The sequence below is a fragment of the Mirounga leonina genome, unplaced genomic scaffold, assembly GCF_011800145.1.
Source record: "Mirounga leonina isolate KUSES-001 unplaced genomic scaffold, KU_Mleo_1.0 Mir_170, whole genome shotgun sequence".
Taxonomy (NCBI): domain Eukaryota; kingdom Metazoa; phylum Chordata; class Mammalia; order Carnivora; family Phocidae; genus Mirounga; species Mirounga leonina.
In genome coordinates, this window is record NW_023270433.1 from 35,625,373 (window position 1) to 35,653,004 (window position 27,632).

General features: G+C 42.5%; 1 protein-coding gene across 5 annotated transcripts in view; it reads right to left on the reverse strand.

Annotated features, from left to right (window-relative positions):
* The window catches only part of UNC13B (unc-13 homolog B), a 208,941-nt gene that overhangs the window by 38,440 nt on the left and 142,869 nt on the right, over positions 1-27,632 (reverse strand). For 3 of the 5 annotated variants that reach the window (XM_035016382.1, XM_035016380.1, XM_035016381.1), the window contains 2 exons: positions 3,866-3,912; positions 948-1,026 (listed from right to left, as the gene is read on the reverse strand). In XM_035016382.1, the coding sequence (XP_034872273.1) occupies positions 948-1,026; positions 3,866-3,912 (126 nt within the window). Of the gene's footprint in view, positions 1-947; positions 1,027-3,865; positions 3,913-6,355; positions 6,379-16,590; positions 20,730-27,632 lie in introns of those variants that run through there. The other 2 variants (XM_035016377.1, XM_035016379.1) reach the window with 2 other exon arrangements.

The window sequence follows — 27,632 nt, forward strand, 5'->3', positions numbered from 1 at the left end:
GAGATATACATTAGAAAGGAGGAAAAAGAGAAAGGAGAAACACACAGGCAGTAGGAAAGAAAGGAAGGAAAGAAAAAAAAAAAGAGAGAGAAAACGGGAGAGGATAATTCCATTCAGCCAACTAAGGATAGAGAAACTGGTGGGGGAAAAAAGAGCAGGGAATGGAGGAGAAATGGGAAAAGGAGTGGATAGAAAAAACAAAATAGACTGGTGGGGGGTAGAAAACAGGAGCAGAAAACAGTAATAAGAAAAGGGGTTCAAGTCTTACTGAACTTCTAGCTTTAGAGCTCTAGGACTCTGGGAAAGCCTGGGCCCTACTCCACCCCCATCACCCACTAGGCTATGGAAAATTCCTTGAGTTGATCCTGCCACAGGAGGCATGACCCAAGTTGGGACCTTCCAGTCATTCTGGAGGTCCTGAGATCAGCTTTAACTCCTAAACTTGTTTCAATTCAATTCCACAATTTTTTTTTATCATTACGTCTCAGTGCAAAACACTGAGTTAAGTACTAGGGACATAGAAATACTCCAGAAAAATCTATCCTAGGAGGAGACTGTCACTTTACATCCAAGGAGTAGCATCAGTCATGCTCATTATACACTAAACTCAATGATCTAGGTCAGGGCTAGAGGCAGTTTCCATTCCAGATCATCAAAGAAGGTTGTAGAGAGGAACAAGATACCTAGAAGACTACTTTGGAGCCCAGCTTTAAGGGCCCATGCTACAGTTCTAGGTAGGAGCTTTAGCTAATGAAGAACCTGGAGCTCTAATGAGGGAGTAAGATAGAACAAGTCCAACTAAGGTTACATCACTAAGTCTCAGTGAAGCTTTAGATGATACATCTTCAGACCAGAATCTGTCACTAAATGGACCACTACCAGTCCTAAGGGAGGCCCAGTGGGAGATACCCCAAGCCTGCAGCCTAAGTCTGCAAAGAATCACTCACCAGATCACTGACAAGCGGCAGTGGCTTCTTTCTGCGTAGATCTGGCATGCTGTCAATGCCATAGAGCCCTCCAGCTGGCCTGAGGAGAGAAGAAAATATGTCAGGACCTCCAGTCCTGCCTTGTTACTGGCAGGTTCAGTGTTCTATTTTCCTTGCTCACCCTCTCCCCAGAGGAAGATGAACTGATTTCCACTATATGTCTCTGAGAGGGGTAAGGAAGACACAAAGTGAGAGAAATAAAGCCATGGAATGATGAGCAATGGAATCTGCTCTCAGAGTGCCCTTCTGAGGCTCCTTCTATAGTTTTAGCCAAAAATCAAGAGCTCTTTTATCCCATAACAACACTTCAAGGCACCTATTTGAAGGCCTCTGTACTCCATAATGCAAGGAGGGAATTGGTAGTTAAGAGGGCCTCTCCTTACACTCAGGCCAGAGACACTGCTCCCCTAAGATAAGTGTTTCCTATTCTATGCTAGAACAGAGCCCATGGGAATGGCTCTACAGAAGAGCTGCTGCCTAAGTAAGACTGCTAATGACATGTAGGAGATGACCTTCTCCATCCTGAGTAAAAGAGTCACCAGTTCTGTCCATCCAATCCTCCTTAAGAAAAAAGGTCTCCATGGAAAGAGGAGTCTGCATAACCAAATGGAGGCAGGAAAGGTGGGATAGAAGATTTCCAAAAGGCCACTTAGAGGGGAAAAAAGACATTCAGGAAGGAAACAACAGAAGGACTCTGAAAATCTGGCTGAGTCCTATGGATACATCAACATGGACCAGGAAAAAAAAATTACAGCTGGAGCAACTGGAGATTTCTAAAATTTTTATAATACCTTTTCTATGCTTATTAATTTTGTTGTTCTTTGCCATTTTTTCCATAACTACATGCAATAACAATAAAGAAAATGTCCTAGAACACCATGCTCACAATGAGATAACCTGGATTTTATCCCCAACTCTTCTACTAATTCACTACATGTCCTGTGCCAAAATTACTTCCTCTCTTTGGGTCTTGATGCCAATTCTATAAAAGGAATGAACTATAAAATTTCTCTGACCTTTTGGAAGCTGTTATTCTGAGCCTCAATAAAAAGAACTCATGTACTTGGCCTTAATGAAAACAAGGAGATGGGAAAGGTGGTAAGGTAGTTGGGTGGTACACCATGACTGGTCTAAAAAGAGATGTTGCAGAAGATTAAGTAGGTACTATCAGCCAGCCATATAGGCAAAAAATGGAGCCACAAACTAGATCAAGGCCAAGAGTTGCAACAGGCAACCTGATATGTTCATTTCTAATAAACTAGCTTCCTAAACACAGGAAATGAACTTTGCTTTCAATGAGACTACCAGACCTAGGGAAGTTTTAAACCTGTAACAGCTTCCAAGGACTAAGCTAAAGGAAAGACAACAGGGAGGCATTTAGAAAATCACTGCATGGCCCCATTTAAAAATAGCTTAAAAGGGGCGCCTGGTGGCTTAGTCGTTAAGCATCTGCCTTCGGCTCAGGTCATGATCTGAGGGTCCTGGGATGGAGCCCCGCATCGGGCTCCCTGCTCAGCGGGGAGCCTGCTTCTCCCTCTCCCATTCCTTTTTTTTTTTTTTTTAAAGATTTTATTTATTTATTTCAGAGAGAGAGAATGAGAGAGAGCACATGAGAGGGGGGAGGGGCAGAGGGAGAAGCAGGCTCCCTGCCGAGCAGGGAGCCCGATGCGGGACTCGATCCTGGGACTCCAGGATCATGACCTGAGCCGAAGGCAGTCGCTTAACCAACTGAGCCACCCAGGCGCCCTCCCTCTCCCATTCCCCCTGCTTGTGTTCCCTCTCTCGCTGTGTCTCTCTGTCAAATAAATAAATAAAATCTTAAAAAAAAATAGCTTAAAAAATTAAATATACAAATAACTTAGCTATGTTCTATTGTCATGTATGTATTTTACAACCATTAGAAGAAAAAAGCTAAAGTTCCAAAGAAGGTCTGTAGAAAAAGCAACTGGTACCACAAGTTTGTGGTTAATTCTAAAAACTATAATATGTACCACTTAAGGATTTTGCAACATAAATGAGCTTCAGACAACAGAAAAAAGGATAGTTCATTCAAATGACCAACTCTTGATTTAAAAAAGACAAATCACAAAGAAAAGGAGCATGTAAACATATAGTAGATAACTTTATGATCTGATCTTATTTCTTCCCTGGTCATGAGGGAGAGGAGGCATCCACTGGGAACTCTCATGTCAAAAGGCCTATATGGGACAAGGAGAGAAAGAAGATCCTGAGAAATAATGGGCAGTTTATGTGCCAGGGGAAGGAGGGGGAGGCACTTAAACTCTTTCCTCTCAAGAACAGTCAGTTATAGGCAGCAGTTGAGCAGCTTAAAATGACTCTCTGCTGCAGTCACATGGGTCTGAGACTCTCAAACAAGAAGCACAGACAGAACACACTGAGCTCATAAAGGATGCTACTTATGTCTTGACTAGAGTGGAATGGAATAAGTAGGTGACTCACATCAGCTGAATTCAGGACAGAACCCAGAGAGTAATCTAATCAACTACACTATCAACAATGGAATAAAAAAGAACTGTGTTAAACACAGATATTTTTCTAGTTTCCTCTTTCTTCTGCCTAAAGGGTATATCATTATTAAGATGCAATGAATCAGAAATTCTAGAGGCAAGGATAGGGAAGCCCCAAGTCTCCCTTCCCTGCTCCAGGGGAACCACTCTATAAAGCTCTCTCTTCTGTCTCTGAGCAATCAGTCTGCAGAGTTCTCTCCTCTCCCCAGAGAACCAACCAATCTGTATAGTAGAGCCTCTTCTTTCCCAGGATCCAATTTATGGAGCTTTTTCTACTGCTTCCCAGGGGAAAAGCTGGAAGTCACGTGAGAGACTATAAAATCCAAAGAAACCTTGTAGGGAATCACTTACCCTTCCGGGAGCCACTGGGGCAAAGAGGGGTGACCATCATCTGGAATCTTTAAAAAGAGATAGAAAAAAAGTTAGATCCTAGAAAAGATGGGAGATAGCCATCTTTCTTTGGTCAGGCAGTGAGCAGTAAAGTAGGAAGCTCAGGAAAGTGTAGGTTATATACAAAATGTGGTGACATAGACAGACTGATGTCTAAGCCAATGCCCTGATCAGCCAGAGCAACAAGCAGGTTGCTGAAATGAGAACTTCCTTGTCTCCCTTCTCTCCAGTGAATAGGAAGATATAAAGTCAAGCTCACTGAGATCTCAAGGCTAAGGTTTCACTGGGGAGTGTGAGAGGTGCCAGAACTTATATCCCCCTCACACAATCCACTGGTATACATAACAATAAGCCAAGGCTTACAAAAAAAAAAAAAAAAAAAAAAAAGGTCCACTTGGGGCTTCCAGGCCTCTTAAGAAAAAGGACAACTTCATATAGAGTCTTCTAGTTATATTCGTAAGTTCCCTTTGCTGTCACAGAGTGGTGACTTGGTCTTTCTGGATTCCCATCTCATCTTGTGATTTGACTTGGCTTAGGTTCCTTAAAATTCTAATTCATAGACACTCTACATTTGATAAGCTCTCTCTATATATAACAAGAGAACCCAGGGTAGATTAGATACTTAGATTATCTTCTGGTGGACTTTATGAGCTCTATAATGAGAAATTGAAAACAGATACCAAACAATTCAAGGAAGAAATAGTCTGAGAACAGTTTTTAAAGGTTTCTCCATAAACAAACGAATGAACAAACAAACCCACAGAAAAAAAAATCCTTTAAGCAGTGTACAGAACAAAGTTCCAAAGCTTCCAGGGCTCTCCAGAGAACCAATGGTAAATGCTGTTTAGGCTCAATAAACCTAGTGCTAGCAGGTCTGGGGCTTCCTGCCCCTTCCTTGTTCCCTTCCACCCCCCAAAACTTTCACGCCTCCTGATACCTGGGCTCCAGCTAATTATCCTGGAACAAACGAGCTCCAAAGCAGGGAAGGCAGAAGTAAGGTGTTTAACTTTGTACAGGGGGTGAAGTTTTGGGAGAGCCACAGAAGGGAGAAGTTATAGATAAAATTAGGCAAGACAAAGTAGAGAAAAGAGAGGTAGGGAGAGGTAGGACAGCCATGTATATAGGGTGATGTAAAAGTGGGTAAGAATTACCCTGGGTCAGCAGTAGGCTCAAGATGAACTTTGGACTTAAGACCCTTCTCACATTGTCTGTATTCTAAGCAAGCCTATCTGCCTATTGCCTACAGCCCTTCATGAACCCATTTCACCTTATCTGGCTCTTGTCCTGGTTCTGTGGGTGGGATAATACCGGCAAAACGACAGCCAAGCCCAAAAGGAAACCAGAAGTGGTTGATACACATCTCCTAAGGTTGCTTCTGAGGGGCAGCCCTATCCCTAAATCCCCAAATCCTACCACCTAGGACTTATCTTCCCTTTGAAAATAGTCACTCTACTGAGCAGATTTTTATTTCCTACCTAGAATTAGATGTTTGTCAGAAACCACAGACCTTAAGGAAACAAAGTCACAAAAGGTCTCTGGGAACCAGGGTTCAACAAGCTCAGATCATACACATTTAGAGGAGACAAAGGATCCGCTAAAGCCTGCAGACAAAGCATAGAGCATGCACACAGAGGTACTGAAGGAGGACTGAGAGTGAGAGGAGGTCTAGATAAAGTACCTACAGCAGGTACATTCATAGACACAACTTATGCCTGAGGGAAACACAAGGTGATCATGGATCCTGCACATAGGGTGATGAAACGTGTGCACACCCATTTGAAGAAGGATTCACGGTTCACCAGGGCTGGAATCACAGGCAACAGCAAACCCTCACTGTCTTCAAGAACCAGTGCTTACAGGCACAAAGCATTAGTTATACTGTGCATTCACATGGCATGGGGGAACCACATCACAGGTCTACAGAAGCTTGTGCTCACAGAGAGACCAAGAAACCTGCTCAGAAGCACAAAGCACATTCACACTTAGGACCCCAGGCAAGAGGCACAAAATGCCCACAGCAACTCCTGCTCCCAAATACAAAGTATATGCATGCTGGGCTCAGCAAGGGTTTACAGCATATGCCAACCTGCAGTAACAAGCAAAAAATGGACAAACACTGTGCAAAGTAGAAGAGGAGGGCAATCAGTGTTCGGGGTAGTCAAACTGAGTACGAGTATAAGCACACACATGCTACAGTGAATGTGCACCATGCTGGCACACACATTCTCACACTGTGCTCCAGGGATGTCTGCATACAAGAATGGAACATGCCCACAAACTGCTTTCAGGAAAAACAGACCATCTGCATGAGCCAAAGCTCAGAGGCACAGATCATACACATGTGTGCATGCGCGCACGCATACACACACATGCACACACACGCACACCGTGCTCAGGAGAGAAGGGTTGAAAATAGACAACAAAAAAGGCCCAAAGGGCCAGAGGCACAACCTGAACAGCTCCTCGCTTTCCTTCTGCAAGGAGAGAAAGAGCAGAAAAAAAGGGCAGAAAGGTTAGTAGATTCAGTCCCATAGCACGGAACCCAAAGAAAATGCCAGCTAAATCTCAAGGAACAAAGAAGAAAGGAAGAGGTCCTCTGAACAACTGGGCAGTTCACAGAGCCTAGCTTCCAGAATCCTTACCTCCTGTATTGGCTGGCCCCTCCTTTTAGTTTAGACCATTCCCGGTTTGGCTACTCAAACTAAAGGACAAAGTCTAGCGGGGGATTTCAGTCACCCTTTTCCAAACTGGCCTGCATGCAGCGTCATGGAAACCAGGGCCACAAGCTTTGTTACCAAGGGCCACTCCAACAGGCTACCTGAACTAGCTAAGCACAAAGTGAGTTCCTTCCTCAGAAGTTATGTGTACTTACTCTGGATCTGAGATAAGTCTTCAAACCCCAAAGGCCTGGTAACTGGACCCTTTCCATTTTACAAGGCAGGCTTGGCAATGCATTTGCCCAGCAAACCCTGGCCTGTTTTCCCAAAGCCTAAGTTAAGTTAGGACAGGTTAAGGCCTGAAGTTAAGGCTAGGACCAGGATGCTCAAAGGCTATAGTTGGGGGCATCACTTGGCCACTGCCCCAACAGAAGTCACCATGATCTAGATGATAAAACCATGACAGCAGCCCCAAGCCTGATTATCTATTAAATCCAGAACAATACTCCAAAGGATATGGATGCTTCCAGAAGGACTTTAGCAAGCCACAGTAGAGGAAGATACAAGTCCAGAGATTACTACTTCTCCTATTCATCAGACTACATTGCTTACTAGGACACATACAGGTTTCCTTCTCTAAGGCAAGTCCATTCACCTGGGCCGATCAGCTCTCCTCCACTTTCTTTTCCCTCCCTTTTAAAGACCCACTGATATTACATAATAAGTAAAAGGGAGAATCAGAAACTAATTCATAAGTTTCCAATTTTTCAGTTATTTCTAATGGCCTAATGGGTCACCTGACTTGACAGAAGAGTGAACTCAGGAATATGAATCCTCCAAAACAGTGCACCTACAGGAATGTAGGTGAAATGCAAAAGACACTTGCTGGAATGGGGCCATATCTCTTCTACATCTACTCCCACCTCCCCTACTGTACTCTGTTCTCTTTGAAAAAGAAAATTAGGCAAGGAACACTTTAACGGACCTGTGATTCAAATTGGAAAGGTTTCTCTCTATCTCCACTATCTTAAAAATACACTATACATCATGTCAAAGTTAATTTGTGTCTTTCTATTCTTCCCAGAGTTCCCCATAATGCCTAAGAATCTGCTGACAAGGCTCTCCATATAATATATATAATTTTACCCTTGTAGCCTGAGGGCTTAGCACATTTCCTATCATTTGTATATAGTGAAAGGAATCTGAACTTTCAGGACTTAGAAAACAATAGCTTCTAAGAACATGTGTTTTGCCCATCACCAGAGAAAACATAGGTCTCTTAGCCAATAGTCCGTACCATTTTTCAGACTCCAAGGAACTGCTGTACTAGCTCTTCAGTTTGTCCCATCCACCGGACAAACATAACAAAACCTTTTTCTTGCTAAGAGTCAAACTTTTTGTGCTTCCTAACTTCCTAAAATGCCTTAACATTTTTCCACTCAGATTTAGTTTTAAGTGCAGTGTATCTATAGAACACCCACTCTGCCAAGAAAAAAAAAATCTCTGACCCCCCAAAATGATTGCACTCTTCCAGAAAATACATTTTATAAGGAAGTGACATACTTCCTCATTATTAAAACAATCTTAACTTCATTGTCCTTGGGAGTCAAAAGACTTGAGGCACTCAACTTATTTGAGCCTGCATTTCCTTATCTGTAAAAAGCAGATAAGAACACTACCTCCCAGGGTTATAGTGAGGATTCATTTCTTCAACAAGTACTTATTGAGTACCTACTACACACCAGGCACTGTTTTCAGTGCTGGTGATGAAGCAAAGATAATGAAACAAACTGCCTGATCTTGAGAAGCTTCTATTCTAGAGGAGGAGCTGACGACTAATAATGACAAAGGCAATGATAGTAGCTAACACTATGTGAACATATTATGTATCTGACATTTTATTTGAATAAGCTCATTTATTTCTCCCAACCACTCTACTGGGTAAATACTATCATTATCTCCATTTTTTTGTTAATTAAACTAAAGATCATCAGAGAGGTTAAGAAAGTTGCCTGAAGTCACAGCAAGGGGCAAAGCCAAAATTCAAAACAGTAATTTGGTTCCAGGATCTGGAACTATATACACACCATATCACTTGTGATAGAGACTCTGCTTCAGAATTCAGGTAAGGGGGAGGAGGGAGATAATGCCCCCTGTGGTGATGTTACAGTTACTATTATATTTTTTTTAAAGATTTTATTTATTTGAGAGAGAGGGAGAGCGAACATGAGTGGGAGGAGGGGCAGAGGGAGAGGGAGAAGCGGACTCTCAGCTGAGCAGGGAGCCTGACACAGGGCTCAATCCCAGGACCCTGAGATCATGACCTGAGCCAAAGGCAGACTCTTAACTAAGCCACGCAGGTACCCCACTATTACAATTTTATAAAAGGTTATCAGGGAGGCCTCATCGATAATGTGACATTTAAGCAGAGACCTGAAGGAAATGAGCAAAGAAGTTATTCGGATTCTAGGAAAAAAGTATTCTAGTCGGAACACAGAGAAAGTGCAAAGCCTGAGGTGAGAGCGTGAACGGTGTGGAGGAACGCCACCCAGTTTGCATTGAGTACCAGTTCAAATAGGACTCTGCAGGCTCTACAGTCTCATAAGCACTTTGACTTTCATTCTGAGATAGAAAATCAACGGAAGCTTTTGAGCAGAGAAATGATATATCATCTGACTCATGTTTTGTAAGCATTACTCTGACTGCTGTGGGGATAACCGACTGTGGAAGAACAAGGGTAGAAGCAAGAGACCAGTTAGGCTACCAAAATCATCTGGGTAAGAGAAAACGGTGACTTAGACAAGGATGATAATGGTGGAGGTAGAGATACTGATAAGGTTTAGGTTACTTTTTTTTTTTTAAGATTTTATTTATTTATTTGACAGAGAGAGACAAAGCGAGAGAAGGAATACAAGCAGGGGGAGTGGGAGAGGGAGAAGGAGGCTTCCCGCTGAGCGGGGAGCACGATGCGGGGCTCGATCCCAGGACCCTGGGATCATGACCTGAGCCGAAGGCACACACTTAACGACTGAGCCACCCAGGCTCCCCGGTTTAGGTTACTTTTTAAAAAATATTAAAATTTGGGGCGCCTGGGTGACTCAGTCAGTTAAGCGGCTGCCTTCAGCTTGGGTCATTATTCCACGGTCCTGAGATCGAGCCCCGCATCGGGCTCCCTGCTCAGCGGGGAGTCTGCTTCTCTCTCTCCCTCTGCCTGCTTGTGCTCTGTCAAATAAATAAAATCTTTAAAAATATATTAAAATTCAATTTAGTTAACGTATACTGTATTATTAGTTTCAGAGGTAGAATTTAGTGATTCATCAGTTGCATGTAACACCCAGTGCTCATTACATCAAGTGCCCTCCTTAATGTCCATCACCGTTATCCCATCTCCCCACCAACCATCCCTCCAGCAATAAGTACTCTGTTTTATAGTACTCAATAAGTACTCTGTTTTATAGTCTCTTATGGTTTGCCTCCCTGTTTTCCTCTTATTTTTCCTCCCCTTTCCCTCCCATATGTTCATCTGTTTTGTTTCTTAAATTCCCCATGAGTGAAATCATATGGATTTTGTCTTTCTCGGACTTATTTTGCTTAGCATAATACCCTCTATTTCCATCCACCTCATTGTAAATGGCAAGATTTCATTCTTTTTGATGGCTGAGTAATATTCAGTATATCAGTGTGTGTGTGTGTGTGTGTGTATTATCATTTGCTGATGGCCATCTGGGCTCTTTCCATATTTTGATTATTGTGGACATTGCTGCCATAAACTTTGGAGTTTAGGTTACTTTTTAAAGGTAGAGCAAGCAGATTTACTAACTGACTGGATGTGGGCTATGAGAGAAAAGGAAAAGGAAAAGACAAGGACTCTATGGATTTGGGCCTGAGCAGCTGCAAGAATGGGGGTGTCATATACTGGTAAAGAAGACTATAGGAAAGGCAGGTTTGGTAGTGGCTTGTGGAAAAGGACCAGGAATTTGGTTTCAGATATGTCAAATCTGAGATGCCTATTTACGTCCAAATGAGAAAGTTAAGATGTAGAGTCTGGCATTCATGGAAGATGTCTGGGCCAGAGATATAAATGTGGGAATCCTTATGAAACTCATGATATTGAAATAGGTTACTTAGCCTGTGAGTATGAATAAAAAGAAGAAATCAGGATTGAATCTTGGGATGCTACAAGGTTGGGAAGAGGAGGGACAAGCAAAGATGGCTAAGAAGGGGACGCCTGGGTCGTCCAGTTGCTTAAGTGTCTGCCTTCGGCTGAGGTCATGATCCCAGGATCCTGGATCGAGACCCACATCGGGCTCCTTGCTCAGGAGGGAGCTGCTTCTCCCTCTGCCTGCCGCTCCTCCTGCTTGTGTGCTCTCTCTTTCTCTCTCACAAATAAAATCTTTAAAAAACAAAAAAGAGGGCGCCTGGGTGGCTCAGATGGTTAAGCGCCTGCCTTCAGCTCAGGTCATGATCCCGGGGTCCTGGGATCGAGTCCCGCATCGGGCTCCCTGCTGGGCGGGGAGCCTGCTTCTCCCTCTGCCTCTCTCTCTCTCTCTGACTCTCATGAATAAAAAAAAAAAAAAAAAAAAAAAAAAGATTTTAAAAAACAAAAAAGATGGCTAAGAAGGAACGGTCAATAGTACTGGGGTAGAACCAATACAGAGAGGTGGTCTAGAAGCCAAGTGAAGAAAGTGTTTCAAAAATCAGGAACTGAGGCATAAGGAAAGACTACAAGAGTCTTTTTCAACAAATGGTGGTGGAATATCCAAATGCATATGAATGAAATCAGAGCCCTATCCCACACCATATAAAAAATTTAACTCAATATGGATCATAGAACTAAAAGAGCTAAAACTAAAAAACATTTAGGAAAAAACATAGGAGTAAATTTTTGTGACCTTGGGTTCAACAATGCTTTCTTAACTATGAAACCAAAAAACACAATCCACACAAGAAAAATAGATAAATTGAATTTCATCAAAATCTAAAACTTTTGCACTCGATTTCATACCCATTATAATGGCTATTACCAAAAAAAGGGGGGGGGGGAGAGAGAAGTAACAACTGTTGGCAAGAATGTAGAGAAATTAGAACCTATGTGCACTGTTGGTAGGAATGCAAAATGGTGCAGCCCCTATAGAAAACAATATGGCAATTCTACTTCTGGTTATATACCCAAAGAAAATGAAAGCAAGGAGTCAAAAGAGATATTTATATACCCATGTTCATACCAGCATTATTCACAATAGCCAAAAGGTGGAAGAAACCCAAGTATCCACCTACAAATGAGTGGATAAACAAAATGTGGTATATAGGGGCACCTGGGTGGCTCAGTCGGATGAGCGTCTGCCTTCAGCTCAGGTCATGATCCCAGGGTCCTGGGATCGAGCCCCACATCTGGCTCCCTGCACCGCGGGAGGCCTGCTTCTCCCTCTCCCACTCCCCCTGCTTGTGTTCCTTCTCTCGCTGTGTCTCTCTCTGTCAAATAAATAAATTTCTTTTTTTTAAAAAGGTGGTGTATATATACATACAATGGAATACCATTCAGCCTTAAAAGGAAATCCTGACACATGCTACAACATGGATGAACCTTGAGAACATTACAAACATTACGCCAAGTAAAATAGGCCAGTCACAAAATGACAAATATTGTGTAATTCCACTTATATAAGGTACCTACAGCAGTCAATTGAAAGAGGCAGAAAGTAGAATGTGGTTGCCAGTGGCTGGGGGGAGGGGAGAATGAGGAGTTAGTCTAATGGGTAGAGAGTTTCAGTTGTGGAAGACGAATAAGTTCTGGATGATGGTGATGGTTGCACAACAATGTGAACAAACTTAAAATGGTTAAAAGGATAAATTTTATATTATGTATATTTTACCACAATAAAAAATTTTTAATAAAACACTTATACTTCAAAAAAAAAAAAAACACCATCAAGAAAGTGAAATGACAACACACAGATTGGGAGGCATTATTTACAAATCAAACAAAATACGTGATAAGAGGCACATGTCCAGAATATATAAAGAACTCTTACAACTCAACAAAAACACAACTCAACATGAATAGACATCTCTTCAAAGAAAATATAAAAATGGCCAATACGCACATGAAAAGATGCTTAACATCATTAGCCACTAGGGAAATGCAAATCAAACCATAATAAGATACCACTCACACCCACTGGGATGGGTATAATAAAAAACACAGACATTAATTTAGAGTTAGCAAGAATGTGGAGAAATTAGAACTTTCATGCCTTGATGGTTGGAATGTAAGATGGTGCAACCACATTGGGGAACAGTATGGCAATTCCTCAAAAATGTTAAACTTAAGAGTTACCATATGACCCAGCAATTCCACGTCTAATATATACCCAAGAGAACTGTAAACATATGTCTGGACAAAAACTTGTACACAAATGTTCATAGCAACATTATTCGTAATAGCCAAAATGTAGTAAACAACAACAAACCAAATGCCCATCAAATACTGAACAGATAAAACAAAATACGGCATATCCATATCCCACCACAAAAAGAAATGAAGTACTGATACATGTTACAACATGGTTGAATCTTAAAAACATGCTAAGTGGAAGAAGCCAGTCACAAAAGACCACATATTATATGAGTCCACTTATATGCAATGTCCAGAACAGGCAAATCCACAGAAACAGCAAGTAGATTAGTGGCTGCTAGAGGCTGGAAGCAAAGATTGGATAGTGACAACTAATAGGTAAGGGGTTTCTTTTTGGGGTGATAGAAATGTTCTGGAGTTGATGGTTGCATAATTCCAAGAATCTACTAAAAAACACTCAATTGTACACTTTTTAAGGGATTTTAAAGGTGAACTTTGTGGTATATAAATTATAACTCAATAAAGCTGTTATAATAAAAAGAAGGACGTAATCAATTATGTCAAGTTGCTGACTAAGAGGAGGACTAAAAATGGAACAGGAGTTTGACAATACAGTGGTCATCCAATGTTCTTGACAAAAGCTATTTTGGTAGAGTGGTAGAAATAAAAGAATTGAATTTTTATATAATGCGTGTAACAGTACTTAAAACAGTGCTATGTACACCCCAAAAGAGAAGAAAAAGGATGAAAAATAAGAATTCAAATTAATGGTAAGCTACTAGTAAGCTTAGTCCCTAAGGCCCCAAGCAGAGCAATGAAGAAAGCGGATTTCTTAAATGTTTCATTATGGTAGTAGCCATTGTTACTAATACCGAATCAGTTTATCAGCTTGGGGTGCTGCTGTTGTGGGTGAAGCTATCCCTATGTGCTTACCTTGCTCTATTCTTCCTACCCTATGGAATGCTGCTGGAGTCAGGCCTCGACCCACCACCCCTCCACCACTCCCTCTGCAGCCCACAGACCAGACCTGATCTTGACTAGGACCCAGAACTTTGGCTTCCTTTCTTATTGGTGCTTCAGAAAACCTTTGTCTCATTATCACTGCTGCTGCCACCACTGTTTACCTCAGGTACCACAAGTTCCTGCATTGCCCACCAGGCTATCAGCTCAGAAGGGGAATTTTGCAAGCTGAAGAGCCAGCCCAAGTGTGCTGGGTACTCAACATAACATCAACTGCCACCAAGGCTTAAGGAGTTAGTAAGAAAGTACTGCTTTATTTGTTGTTTCTGTTGTTGCTGTAATGTAATAATTTCTAAATGCCCAGGGAGAAGGAAAAAGGGCTGTAAAGTTAAGAGGAGAAAGAAATCTCTTACAGCTGAGGAATTATAGAAAGTTTCCTGGAAGAGGTGATGTTTTGGCTGTATACTGAAGAATTAAGTAAATTCTGCTAGGCTGATTTGATGAACACAGCACCTTAGGCTAAAAGAAAGCATGTATATGTGAATATGATGAGAACAGACAGTACAAGGTGAATTTGTGACAGCAAAGTTTCCTTTTGGGTGGAGCATAGTGGGACAACTAGAGATAAGCCTGCAAATGTAAACTAGAGACCAACTGTAGCGATCCTGAATGTCAAGTGAAGGAATTTAGACTTTTCTCATAAGCTATAAGGAGTAGCTCTAGGGATATTTGAAAGGAACATGATGATTTTAGTTTTGTATTTTTAAACTTAATTTTATAACTTGGTATTATATTTATTATTCAAATTCTAAAAAGTATAAAAAAGGTTTACAGTGAAAAAAATCTACTTTTCATCTCCTTAGTTTTTCACCCAATACCTTTCCCCATGGGCAATCAGGTTATCAGTCTCTTATGTATCTTTGTTAGATATTCTATACAAACAGATACAAACACTATGGGTTTGTGTATTCTTTCCCACTCTTTTTTATACAAATGTAGACATACATACTGTTCTACACCTTGCTTTTTCATATTGCAATATACCTTGATATCTCTCCATTTTAGTAAAGAGCTACCTCATTCTTTTTATAGCTATATAATACTGTATAACATTGTTAGGATCTGCCAGTAGGTTATTTAACCAGTCCTTTTTTTTTTTTTTAAGATTTATTTATTTGAGAGAGAGTGTGTGTGTGCGTCCACGCCTGGGTGGGAGAAAGGACAGAGGGAGAGAATCTTCAAGCAGACTTCCCCTCTGAGGGCAGAGTCAGAGACAAAGGACTCCATCCCACGACCGATGAGATCATGACCTGAGCCAAAGCGAAGAGTGAAGCTCAATAAACTGAGCCAACCAGGCGCCCCTAACCAGTCTTTAACATTTAGGTTGTTTTCACTCTTTGCTACTAAAAACAATGCTTCAAAAATAGAACATATGTGAAAATGTTTCTTTCCACATGTGAAAATAAAACTACAGGATATATTCCTGGAAATGATTTTAGGGTTCAAAGGGTATACAGAATTCTGATACATTTTGCCAGTTGTCTTCCTTAGAGGTTATACCAATTTACACTCCCATCCCACCAGCAATGCAGGAGTGCCTGTTCCCTCACACCCCTATCAACACAATATGTTTCATAATTTTAATTCTCCCTTAGAAACATTAATCAGGTTATATGCATAGGAGGACAACCCCTTTTACATTTAAAACTGGATGAATACAGCATATGCTCTTTGGATATATTTAATTTTGATTGGGAGAAGTAATTTTAAAACTACATATCTCCATGCTGCCTAGAAAAAGTACTCTCATTTCTTGAGTCAAAACCATTCCATTCTCCAGTTTAGGTGAGGAGCCTTTAGCCAGAGATGGAAGAAAAGGAATATGACCTGTGAAAGGCAGTTGGGCTCTTGGGTAGGGCAAGCACTGGACAGCTTCAAGTTGAAAATAAGGTTCTGTGTTAAGTCCAGTACTGGGAAGAAGAAAGGTCAGGATAAGAGAAATTCCCACAATGGCCCATCGGCTGCTGGGGAAATGGCAATCTTATCTCAGCATGAAACCCATGAAGAATAATTTTAAAATGCAGTGTTTGCATTAGCCCCTCCAGTGCCTGTGAGCAATATGCCCATTCCTGCCTCCTACACCACACCTACTTTACAGTGGCATATCCTAAAAGTCCTGCAGCTGTAAACTACTTCTACCCACATGTTCTTCCCTCTTTGGAAAGGTAGTTTCTTTTCTTTTCTTTTTTTTTTTTTTTTTAAGATTTTCTTTATTTAACAGAGAGAGACACAGCAAGAGAGGGAACACAAGCAGGGGGAGTGGGAGAGGGAGAAGCAGGCTTCCCGCTGAGCAGGGAGCCCGATGCAGGGCTCAATCCCAGGACCCTGAGATCATGACCTGAGCCGAGGGCAGATGCTTAACAACTGAGCCACCCAGGTGCCCTGGAAAGGTAGTTTCTAAAGCCACCCTCAACCCCCCAATAGACTGGAAGCTTCCTAGAGGCAGGAACTCCTTTCCTGTTGCTTTAGAACCCTCTTGCACTCCAGTTCCCACAGGATTAGCTTAAAATCTGTATTCAAGTAATTCAGACTGATTTAAGCTGTGGACCTCCCCCATCACCTTGTGAAACTCACCACCAAGCTGGGTCTCACGCTAGCCTGATGGAGGCCATACCCAGCAAGCTGTGACCCCATTAAATATAGATTTAGAATACCTGAGTGTATGTCTTCTACCGAGACATGGTTTGCCTTCTGTACTAGCTCATGCAAAAGTTTTTTCTGCCTCAGTCTTTTCTCTCTCAGAACATTTTTAAAATTGTTGATGCACTTGTTGAGGTAGATGGTCTCTGCACACACTTGCTCTAGGTTTAGTCTGCCCTGCTTGAGAGATTCGGGCCTGGAACATGTTTCACCTCCCAGAAACGGAGCCAGAGCAAAACCTGGCAATGAATATGCAATAGGCGAAGAGTTAGAAGCAAGAGAGAAGTTGCTGGGATCCTGAAAGGTTTGGTCTCTCTGTGTAGAGATGTCCACTCCACCAGAGACCACACTGAGCAAGCTTTCACTCTCCTGACTCCCAGGGCTCTCCACAGAGAAATCTTGGGCACCCTCTGAACTCAATGCCCCAAGAAGTCTATCACTGTTCTCTGACTGAGAACCACTCTCATTGCTTTCCAGGTCCTCAGGACTGATGGACCCACTATTCTCCAGCTTCTGAAACACGCCCTGCAGAGCTGAACGAAAGTGGTCAATTGCTCGGCCCAGTCTGCTTTTGTAAAACTTAATTTCTACATCTTCATCCTCCTGCAAGCCAACCAGACCACAAGATGACTTTTCAAAGACATCTTTAAGGACCCGAGAAGCATGTTCCTCCTCTTCATTCAAGTCAATATGAACCATGTCACTGAAGGTCTCAGGCCCTACGATAATTTCTTCCATCATGTGGTCATGGCTCAGAGTTGCAAACCTTTTGGACTTGTCTGTCAAAAGGTCCTCTAGTTGCTTTGAGCTCAGAATACCAAGCCCAGCTTCACAGGCCAGGAGGTTGTCTTCTGTCTTCAGTAACCCAGACAGTGACAGGCAGCTGCCCGCCTCACTTTTATTGCCGCAGTTATTTGCTCTTTTTGTTTCAAATCCTTGGCTGGACTGTTTGAAAACCTGGGATTTCCCAGAGCCCTCCTCTTCTGGGATTAACACTGGGGAAGGTTCCTCAAATTGATGAAAGGTGGACAGAGAAGCTTCTCTCCCTGTCAGCTCACCACAACTGCCACTGATAACTTGGGAGGCTCCTGATGTTCCTTTTACTTCATTTCCTGGCTTAGATATATCACTTGGCTTTGTGAAATTATTCTTGGGTGGAAAGCAAAGGCCTTGCTGCTTAGGAGTTTGAGGTTCTTTGTGTTGATTCTGAGCCCTCATTTGACATGCTCCTGGGTCCCCTGTTTCCATCTGAAAAAGTGGTTCATGCTGGTTTAAAGAATTTGCATTATGATCCTGAAGTTGCAAAAACGATAGAGACTCCTTCTGGGGATTCTTATAGCACTGTGGCCAGCTTGGTTCTTCTTTGGTGGCAATCCGGACCCCTACGCTCTGCAAAAGGATGGATTTCTGCAAGATGAAGTCCCTATGCTCTAGACGGGCAAGTTTCACAACAGTAGGCCTGGGGGCTGGGGCTTTGCCTGCCCTGTAAGCCTCTTTGATGTACCTGTTGCACTGCATGCCATTAACACAGAGGTGCATGGCCAGGAAGCTGTGTACCAGCTCCACGGTATTTTCCCCATCTTGCTCAGGAAGTCCATACAGATACAGAATGGCGTCCTCACCGGGGCTGTCCACATGGGGTTCCTGGGCCATTTCCCCCCCACACACCTTGGCCAGTGAGCTGCTGCCCACCTGCAAGCCTTCTATTTCACTCAGAACTGAGTCTACACAGCTAGACACTTCATCCACTGAACCCCGGACTTGGCTCAAGTGCTGCTGCAGCTCAGCAATTTCAGTTTGGAGACGGCTGATGCCTTGTAGCTCTCTGATTATATAGTCTACTACATCCCCCAAAGGCTCTCGCTGTTCACAGCTGCAGCCTTGGTGATAGCCTCTAGACAAAAGGGACTTGGCTTGATTCCTTTCTGAGGGCTCTTGACAGCTTGTGCTAATGCTGACAGAGGAGAGGTCCTGAGAGCCAGATCCCGAAGCACAGACAGTAGAGCCCAGAGGAAACTGGCTGCCGGCCTGCTGCTCAAAGCTGCAATGCTGGGCCAGGCCCCCATCTCTATCCCCACCAATGGCTGAGGCTGTTGACCCACAGTGAGGGAGCAGGGAGCTATCCTCTGGTAAGGATTCAATAGGGCCTGAGGACTTGCCCTTGATGCCACACACAGTCTCTGACTTAGCCTTATCTGGGGAAAGCCTGGAGGAGGGTCCCAAGGTGACCATGATTTCTTCCTCTGACTCTTGCAACAATCGTTTCATTTTCTCCCTCAGGGTCTGAGGTATTTTCTTGCTTCTTCCTCTTATTTCTGGTCAGGGTGCTTAACAGAGACTGTCTTAGAAGATATACTGCCCTGCTCTTTTCAGTCTTTTTCTAGCAATTATGGCTGGGTGATGCCTTGGGATTAGCCCACAGTACTGCCTGGAATGATCCCATGTGTAGTCTCCAAACCTGGTACATGCCCCTGGATCTTGGCTTGACTCTTATCCTGCAGCTAGTAAAAAAGGGAAATAGGGCACTCAGGTCAAAAAGCAGCAGGATAGTTTTAAATCCGCATCAAACTGTCAAGCAGGAATAATAATGTTACCTTCTAAGACTGCAGAAGTCAACCCTGACCTGTCTCCCACTGCTGGCCTTCAAAGCTGTAGGCAGTCACTTCTCTTTCCTTGGCCTCCCATCAGGGTATTGATGTATCAAGTCCTTGTGTTCTGGGCAAGTACCCAAAGGCATCAAGATTAAGACAAACTCCTGGGAAGTAGGTGGGTAAGGTCAATGAGTGACTGAACCTTTACAAAATTCAACACTAGGGTCTGATTCAGGAATGAACAAATAGATGCCTAACTACCAAAGCTCAAATTACATACACAGTGAAAGACAGCAACAAGGCATGGAATGTTTGTTTTCCCAGTCAGATGTTCTGCTGAAAACTCAGCAACTCCAAGGTTGGTTCCTGCCTGTGTTTATAGTGACAGCAACCCTTCACTTGGAGAAAAGACCATGGCAACTATTTAAAACTTGGAGGGAAAAAAAAAAATGTTTTCTAAAAATTCTAGAATAAGGTGGCATGGCATAAGCAAAAATCACTGTCCAGACTCAGGTGCATTAAGCATGTTTGGATCTAGTGGGGCATGTGGCCAAAGACACACATATGGTGGGCTCACAGCTGGGGATGAAGGAAGCTCAGGAACAGCCTGGAGTCCTGAACTCCATTTAATAGTCCCCAGGCGCTTGGTGCAGCCTAATCAACACACAGGTTTGGCTTTCCTCCTCCATGGTGCATCTGGTCTAATACCTCCCTTCAGAGCACCAGGTAAGTGATTTTTCAGCACTCCTGGAGTAACAGAGGATTGCTCTAGCCCTCCAACGGCTTGGAGAGAACAATGCATGGGACAGGTGGGGAACTGGTTATATCACAGAGGGCTCCAGGGTACTTTGCTATTCTCCAAAAAGGTGAAGCTAGCCTGCCACTAGTCCTGCCCCTATACCCTAAACTACCAGTGACTACTACAGAGGTAAAGATGACTATTACCTTATAAGGAGTGGGTATCCATTCCTTTTTTACTGGGAACATGCAGAGGGTAGGGAAGGAGCAGAGTAGAAAGTACAAAGGGAAAAGCTAAGAGCCCCGGAATGCCTGGGACTGCTAATACTTTCTAGCTTTGCTGGGTTACCCTGGGAGGGGTAAAATTGGTTGGTGGGAAACATGCAATCCTTCATGTTCTTCAATCAGAGATGATTTCCCCATTTCTAGATTTGATCTAGATTTCTAAATCTAAACTCCTGCCTCCTTTTCTTTTCCCAGTAACTCAAGTTAACCCTAAAAGGGGAAAACGGCCTGTGAAGAGCATAGGCTGACAGCTCCCACAGCAACTCATTTTCAGGAAGGGCTACCATCTATAGTTTATGGGCTTAAAAATTAAAAGCACTTTGCTTTCCCTGACTAGAAAGAATCAGAAGCATGAGTCAGAAGACGTGGGACAAAGATTAAGCTGACCCGTTTTACTGGAAATAACAAGGCCAAGAACCAAGAGACTAGAGACCAAGAAACGAGATTAATTCCCATTTCACGTCTTCCCTCCTTCTCTGTAGTTCATCTAAAAACTCTACCTCATTTAAGAACTCCTCACCTAAAAATGCTATCCATTCTGTGAGGCACTGCCAAGGTCCAATTACTGCTTTTTAAGCATTTTTGCTTTACTCCTATGTCTCAAGGGGCCAGGATCAGCCATACTCCTAATCCGGCCAACTCAGTATAATCTGTGTCAGAGAGGGAGACAGAGAGAGAAGACATACTCTATGTGCACAACCAGAACTGCTGGGTCTTGGGCTAGTGCCTAGCTGCCTAGACAACAAAGCCCCCAATTCTAGGACTGACTGGTCAAATTATTCCTTCTCTCCTTCCACAAGTGCACCTGTACTTCCAAAACCACCCCTCTCTTCTCCCCCCACCCCGCCCCGTCCCTGCCCCAACTGTGCAAGGTCTAGGTTCACCTGATTTGGTCTTGGCACCCGGTATTAGGTTTGAACAAGGTCCCTGGTCTGGGTAATCAGCCTTTCAAGTTTGTCTCAAAGAGAAAGACTGCTTACTAAACGAAGATGGAAGGTCTGCATATGACCACATGAAGCCATGAGCAAGTGCTACTAGACTAAGAATCAAAAGACTTAAGTTGTTTTTTGTTTCATCAGTAACCTTGGATTAAACACTTGACTTCTCTGTTCCTTAGTTTCCTCATCTATAAAGTGGGAAAGATAGTCACAGGAATGTTGCCAAGCATGCAACCACCTATAAAAGGGTATGATTTGAGTAAACCATGACTTCTATCCAACCCCAAAACCCCTATCTTTCCCAGTCTCTTTTAATGGTCTGCAGCATTGCCTGGAACCAGACCACTGGAGCATGTCATTCTTTGTTAATCCCATTTTCTTCTAGAAGTTTTTTCTTAAGATTAAAAAAAGAGAGGAGCAAAACATTCAGTTCCCAACATTTTATTCAGGTGACAAAAGGCTTGCCATGCTCCTTCAGGCAGTCTGAAAGCATGAGGAAGGGGCAAATAGCTATAGGAGGCAAACTTCCTTTCTAATGTTGGTGAGGCTCAGACCACCCTCACTTTGGTCCAGAGAAGGCAGCTTTTCGGGAGCAAAAATGAAGCTGATTCAGTGCAGGCCAGGTTAACTTCAGGCCTATCTCTGCTTTTCAGATCAATACTCAAGATAGGCTTGGCTTAACTTCCTGGACAGTCTTGCCAAGGGTCTCCTCTGAGAGAACAGTGCCTTCAACACTGTCTGGCTAGCCATACACGGGGCAAATGGCATGGCTACTGTGTTCAGAGTCCTTTCCTCCTGAAGGACTGAAGGCAAAGCTGCCTGGTTTCCTATGTTACTAACAAATAGGAAATTTCCAACTAGAGCTGCCATAGCAACTTCTCCCAGCCTCAAAGAAAGAGCTTGCTTCCATATCAAACAAACAAACTCCCCACAAAACACTACATCAAAAACTAATGACGTACTGTATGGTGACTAACATAACATAATAAAATAAGATTTAAAACAAAAAAAATTCTTATGAGTTAGTAACCACAGCCCCTAGATGAACTTAAGAATCACCTCCTGGGGATATGGGTTCTCTAAAGGCACCAAACCCATTCAGTCATCCAGATATTTAGGTTTTGAAGCAGGGGACGGAGTTCAATGTAATGCCCAGAGAATCAACCAGTCACTTGGCTTAGAACCCAATAGGATACTGGAAGCCAGGAAGCCCAAGTCAAGTCCACCTCCTTCCCTATACTCTCTTTGCTACTACTGTCCACAGGAATGAAATAACAAGGGCTAAAGAGTGAGGACAGTTTGGTCTCTAAATCAATTCAACTGATTTGTCTGGCACTAAGCTATGTGCCAGGGATATAAGATACTGTTCCTGCTCTCTAATATATTAAGGTTTGGGGAGGGAAATAGGCATATAGACAATCACAAAATTAAGTGAAACATGTTATAATAAAGTTGTAATAAATCATAAATAATAAGCATTTAATTCCAGTGATGGGGAATGAGAAGACAGTTAGAGGCCCAGCAAAACCAGGACAGGGAAAGCCATAGACAAGTAATATTTGAGCTGGAATGGGATAATGAGGCACTGGGGTCCATCCAGCTCAAAGCTGACCCTCTGGATTCCTTCAAGGTACCTAGTGCTCTAATTCTGCCCTGCTCTATTAGCCTCTAGTCAACTCTCCAAATTTCATACATACACTCTCAAAAATGACCACACCTTTCTGCTATCTTTTCCTAAGGAATGCCTAAAGCTGGGAAAAATAAGGCAGCCCCATTCAAGGGATATCTCTGTTTGAAAAGACAACATATCAAAACAAAATGTATCAATCCCAAGGAGAAAACATCAAGGATGGAAAGCTGAGAACTATGGCAGGGAGTAAACCCTTAAATCATATCAGCACCAGACTACCAAAAAAAGTCAAGAGGAAAAAACCCCTCTGTTTTCTGAAATGGCTGACTCTTTTTGTCTTTCTCTGACATCAAATAAATGTGATTAGGAATGTGAGTACTCCTTGTAAAATTGCTTCTGACCCAAATCTTGGCTGGGAAGAAACAACTGGGGACTTCTGGGAACAGGGCAGGACTCTCTGTGCATATATTAATCAGCCTCTCACTTTGTGTGAAACAAACCCAGAAGGCGGAAAGCCAGGAACTCTGAGCACACCTCCCCACAACCCTTCTACAGAGGTCAGATCATTCCTGGGCCATTTACCAATTATGCTGTATGGCTAATAAGGTGGGAGGAATGGATTTCTAGGGCTACAACAGATAGCAGTACTTTTAGGATGGTAATCTTTGGGCAAGAATCAATGTTTACAAAGACTGTCAGAGAAAGTGGACAGAGTCACATGGTATAAAGAGTGAGATTAGCCAACAGGAATTAAGAATGCCCTAGATTAAACTAGATACTACAGTTCCTAGGACTTGCCATCCCTCCTCGTCAGCATTAGAAGGAACCCCATTTACAGGCCAGGAGCTAAACATGGTAAAGGAAAGAAAACCTCAAGCATTACATCCAAAAGGAGAGACAGAACTTCTGGTAACATACAGTAGCATCAGGGAGGATGCAGCCTTCAGAGGGTTAGCATATCAAGACTTCAAAATGAAGAAAGAATGCCAGCCATGAGAGCTTGGTATTCTTACCCTGTTCAGTGCTCCCTTTCAGCAGTACCAAGATTTACTATACCAAGGAATATAACCAACCATAAAACAATACATACGCACCCAGAGTCAGATACCCATGACAAAGACTCTCTTTTGACCAAAACTGAGTCTGGTTGCTCTAAGTCCTCTTTCTGACTAGGCCCCTGACCTTGAGCTCTGTTTAGTCCACTTTTACTAAGAATCCTGCTGGGTCAGTTTATGAAAACTCTTCACGTTTGATATCTGACCAAATTCCTTATCCACCACCTTGGCCTACCTCCAGCAAAACTCCTGTCAAGTCAGTTTAGCCAGACTTCGCCCTACCCTTGATGTTTCCTCTTAGTAATTTTCCATCCACTGACCCTCAACCTGCTCCTTGGCCATAAATTCTCACTTTTCCTTATATTCAGAGTTGGGCTCAATCTCTCTCCCCATTACAATACCCCAAGGTAATAATCACCTTGAATAAAGTCTGCCTTACTGTCTTTAACAAATGTCACAGTATTTTTTTTCTTAAGCACTCATCATAATCTTTTTTCCTCACTACTTCATGGTTCTCGTGAGTAGACTTGAAGAAGGCATGTGAGCAGGAATCTAGCTAGCCCCTGAATACTAGCGCCTCCCAACAAAAAACCCCCACATTCTCTACCTCCTTACTCTGCTATAGTTTCTTCAGAGAACTTACTACCACCTTCCTGATAGATAATGAACAAGCAAACAAATATAGGATCTCTCTCTCTAACCACCTCCCTATTCTGGAATGTAAGCAGGGACTTTGTTTTGCTCATTACTATATCCCCCACACCTAGAACAGTGCCTGGTACATAGGTGCTCAAAACAAACAAATAAAATCTTGCCATTGAATAAAAGGAATCAGAACACCAAATCAGAAAAGTTTAGAGTTAAAGGAGTCTTTTATAGAATACTAGATCTTGAATCTCATACTACATCGTGATCTAGCTTATGGAGGAGTTTTATTTAGGTATCACAGTGTTTTTCTAAATTTTAAATGTGTAAGTCTTTATAGGCAGGGCAGCTACTCTAGATTCTCAGAAGTCCTATTACCCAAGTTTAAACCCTTGACCTAAAAATGACACCCTTGTTGTTGTTAATCTGTTTTACTTTGGCAGACCCCTAAATGGGAGGTTCTTGCTTGAGGACCCACAGTGGATATGAATTCATGACACCGGAAGCTGTGCCTTGTTTTTTAATTCCCAATGCCTAGCACAGGGCACTACTATGCCAAACATATGACCTGGCACACAGTGAGAACTCAGTGCCATGGAAAGAATAAATGAGTGATGGCAGAGCTGCATTAGAATCCAAGTCTCCTAATTTCTAATTCACTTTTGTTTCCATAACAATATGCGCTTTCGAGTTCTAGGTTTACTTCTAGATTGATGGCTTACAACCCATTTTTATTGTAAAAACTAAGTTGGAAACTTCTCCCCAAATACATTTAAATTTTCCTGGGGACTCACACAGGACAAATAAAGAAGATAGTGGCAGCGGCTGTGCCATGGTTCCTGTCATCCCCAGAGCTGCTATCAGGGGGCTTCCATTTGCCCTTCCAGCTGGAATAGCTACCCCAATCCTTCTGCTGGATGACAGGTCTAGAGCAGCACTGTCCATTAGAAACATAATGTGAGCCACATATATAATTTAAATATTTCTAGTAGCCACATAGAAAGTAAAAAAAAAAAAAATTTTATTTTAATATATTTTATATAATTCATTATCCAAAATATTATCATTTCAACATGCAATCAATATAAAAATTATTCATCATGTATTTGCATTTTTTTCATACTGAATCCTTGAATTCTGGTATATATCTTACATTTGCAGTAAATTTCAATTGAGACTAGCCTGCCTGCCAAGTACTCAACTACCACACATGGCCAGTGGCTACCATATTGGACACACAGGTCTAGAAGGCTGAGACAGGAGACACTCTAGAGAGCCTTTAAAACCTGGCACAAATGCTCATTGCAGGCTGCCATCTCAGGGGCAGCAGAATGCTCTGTTCTTTTACTCATTTTTCACCTGCTCACTTTGATCCTAGCTGGAGGTAGCATATTTCCATTTTGTGACAGGTTCAATCCTCAAGGCTACAAAGAACAAAGTATTAAGGCCCAAAGGATGAGACCTTTTCTCTCTCTCAATCTAACTCTTTCTAAATACTCTGTAGCAATAGGTAGCTTCTTTCCAATACTCTGGGCAAAACTACAGGTTAAACCTAATTACTTCAATAGAAGCTACCCCTTTGCAGAGAAGACTTAGAGACCTCTCAGACAAGAGCACAATCTCAATGCAGCTGAGTCAAAGACTATCCTACACAACTCACACTAGAGGGACATGTAACAATAGTAAAATTATATTTGTTTAGAATTTTACAGTTTACATGACTCCTATTTTATCATGACATATTTTATCATCATAACCCTATGAGGCAGGAAGGAAGATTATTCTTATTTCATAAATGAGAAAAATAAGCTCAGAGAGGTTAAATGACTTGACCAAGGTCACTGAGTAGAACTAGGATTTAAAAGGGGGTCTTCGATCTATAAAGTTAGTGCTGTTTTTATCATACGTGTATGGTGCAAATGGACAATTATGCATATGTATACACACTCAAGACTGAGAAAACTCAAGATGACTTTTCTGTCTATATGGCATATACACACATGAAAGGGAAGAATCAATACATCAGACAGAAGGACAGTACACACACACTCACACACTAGAAAAATAGAAGGGTTTGTTAATATACACAGGCATATACCAGAAGAGGAAAGTTACCTGAGTATATACACACATGCATGAGATAAAGAGATTATATCTATAGATGTATGCACATGGAGGGAGATATGGCTTGTGTATATTCATGTAAAATGAATGAATGAGTTGAATGAGTTTCTATTATGTACGTACACACAGGAAAGGAATGGTCAGTTTATAAACATATGGACATATCAAGAGGGAGAAACAGATTATTTGTATAAAAGTATGCACACATTCAGAGGGGTGGCTAAGTTATTTATAAACATACAGGAGAGTACCAAGGAAGAACCGATGGTCAGATTCTCAGCATATCAACACATGCACGTGAAGATTCTACCCTCAGTGCTGAGTATGCTATTTTTCACTCATTCTAATGACCCGCACCAGCAAACTGGCTCAAGCAGTTATGTAATTAATGTAGCTACTCTGAATTCCACCCACAAATGCTTTGCTTTTGTCCCTGCTTGTCGTTCAGAGTCAGTCATACACTCGATACCACTTACCTTGCTGCTGCAACCAAAATAAGAGTTAAGGAAATGAAAAGAAAAAAAAAACAACATTAAAACCACAAATTCTTTAAAAAATTAAAACCATTAGAATGCAAGTGCTGTCTTTAAGAGGAAATCCGTTCAGGAGCACTCCTTGGTTTGACAGAGAAGCCACAGGATGAACTTTCTAAGCCACACAGCATGGCTGCTTGCCCAACGGACAAACAGAGCCAAGGAGCTATTATTCTCAGTTGCACCAGCTGGCTGGCTCCACGGTGCAAAGTTGATGATATGAACAATGCCCAGCGGAGAAACCCCCTCAGTGAAAGGCTGGGCAGGAGTCTCGCTGGCTACAAACCTAGGAATCCAATCTGGTCCACACCTCTGCTGAGGGGGACTCTGATGACTGGCCTGCTGAAGGCAATAGCAGCCAAACTTCAACGGGATGTGGAATTCTAACCCAATTGATTCCAGGCTTTAAGACTGAGACAGAAAGCAGGGCAGCTCCTGCTCCTGCTGCTGCTCCTCCTCCTCTCCAGCTGCTTCCTGCCTGCAACCTCCCATAGGGCACCAGCCCTCCTCACACGTT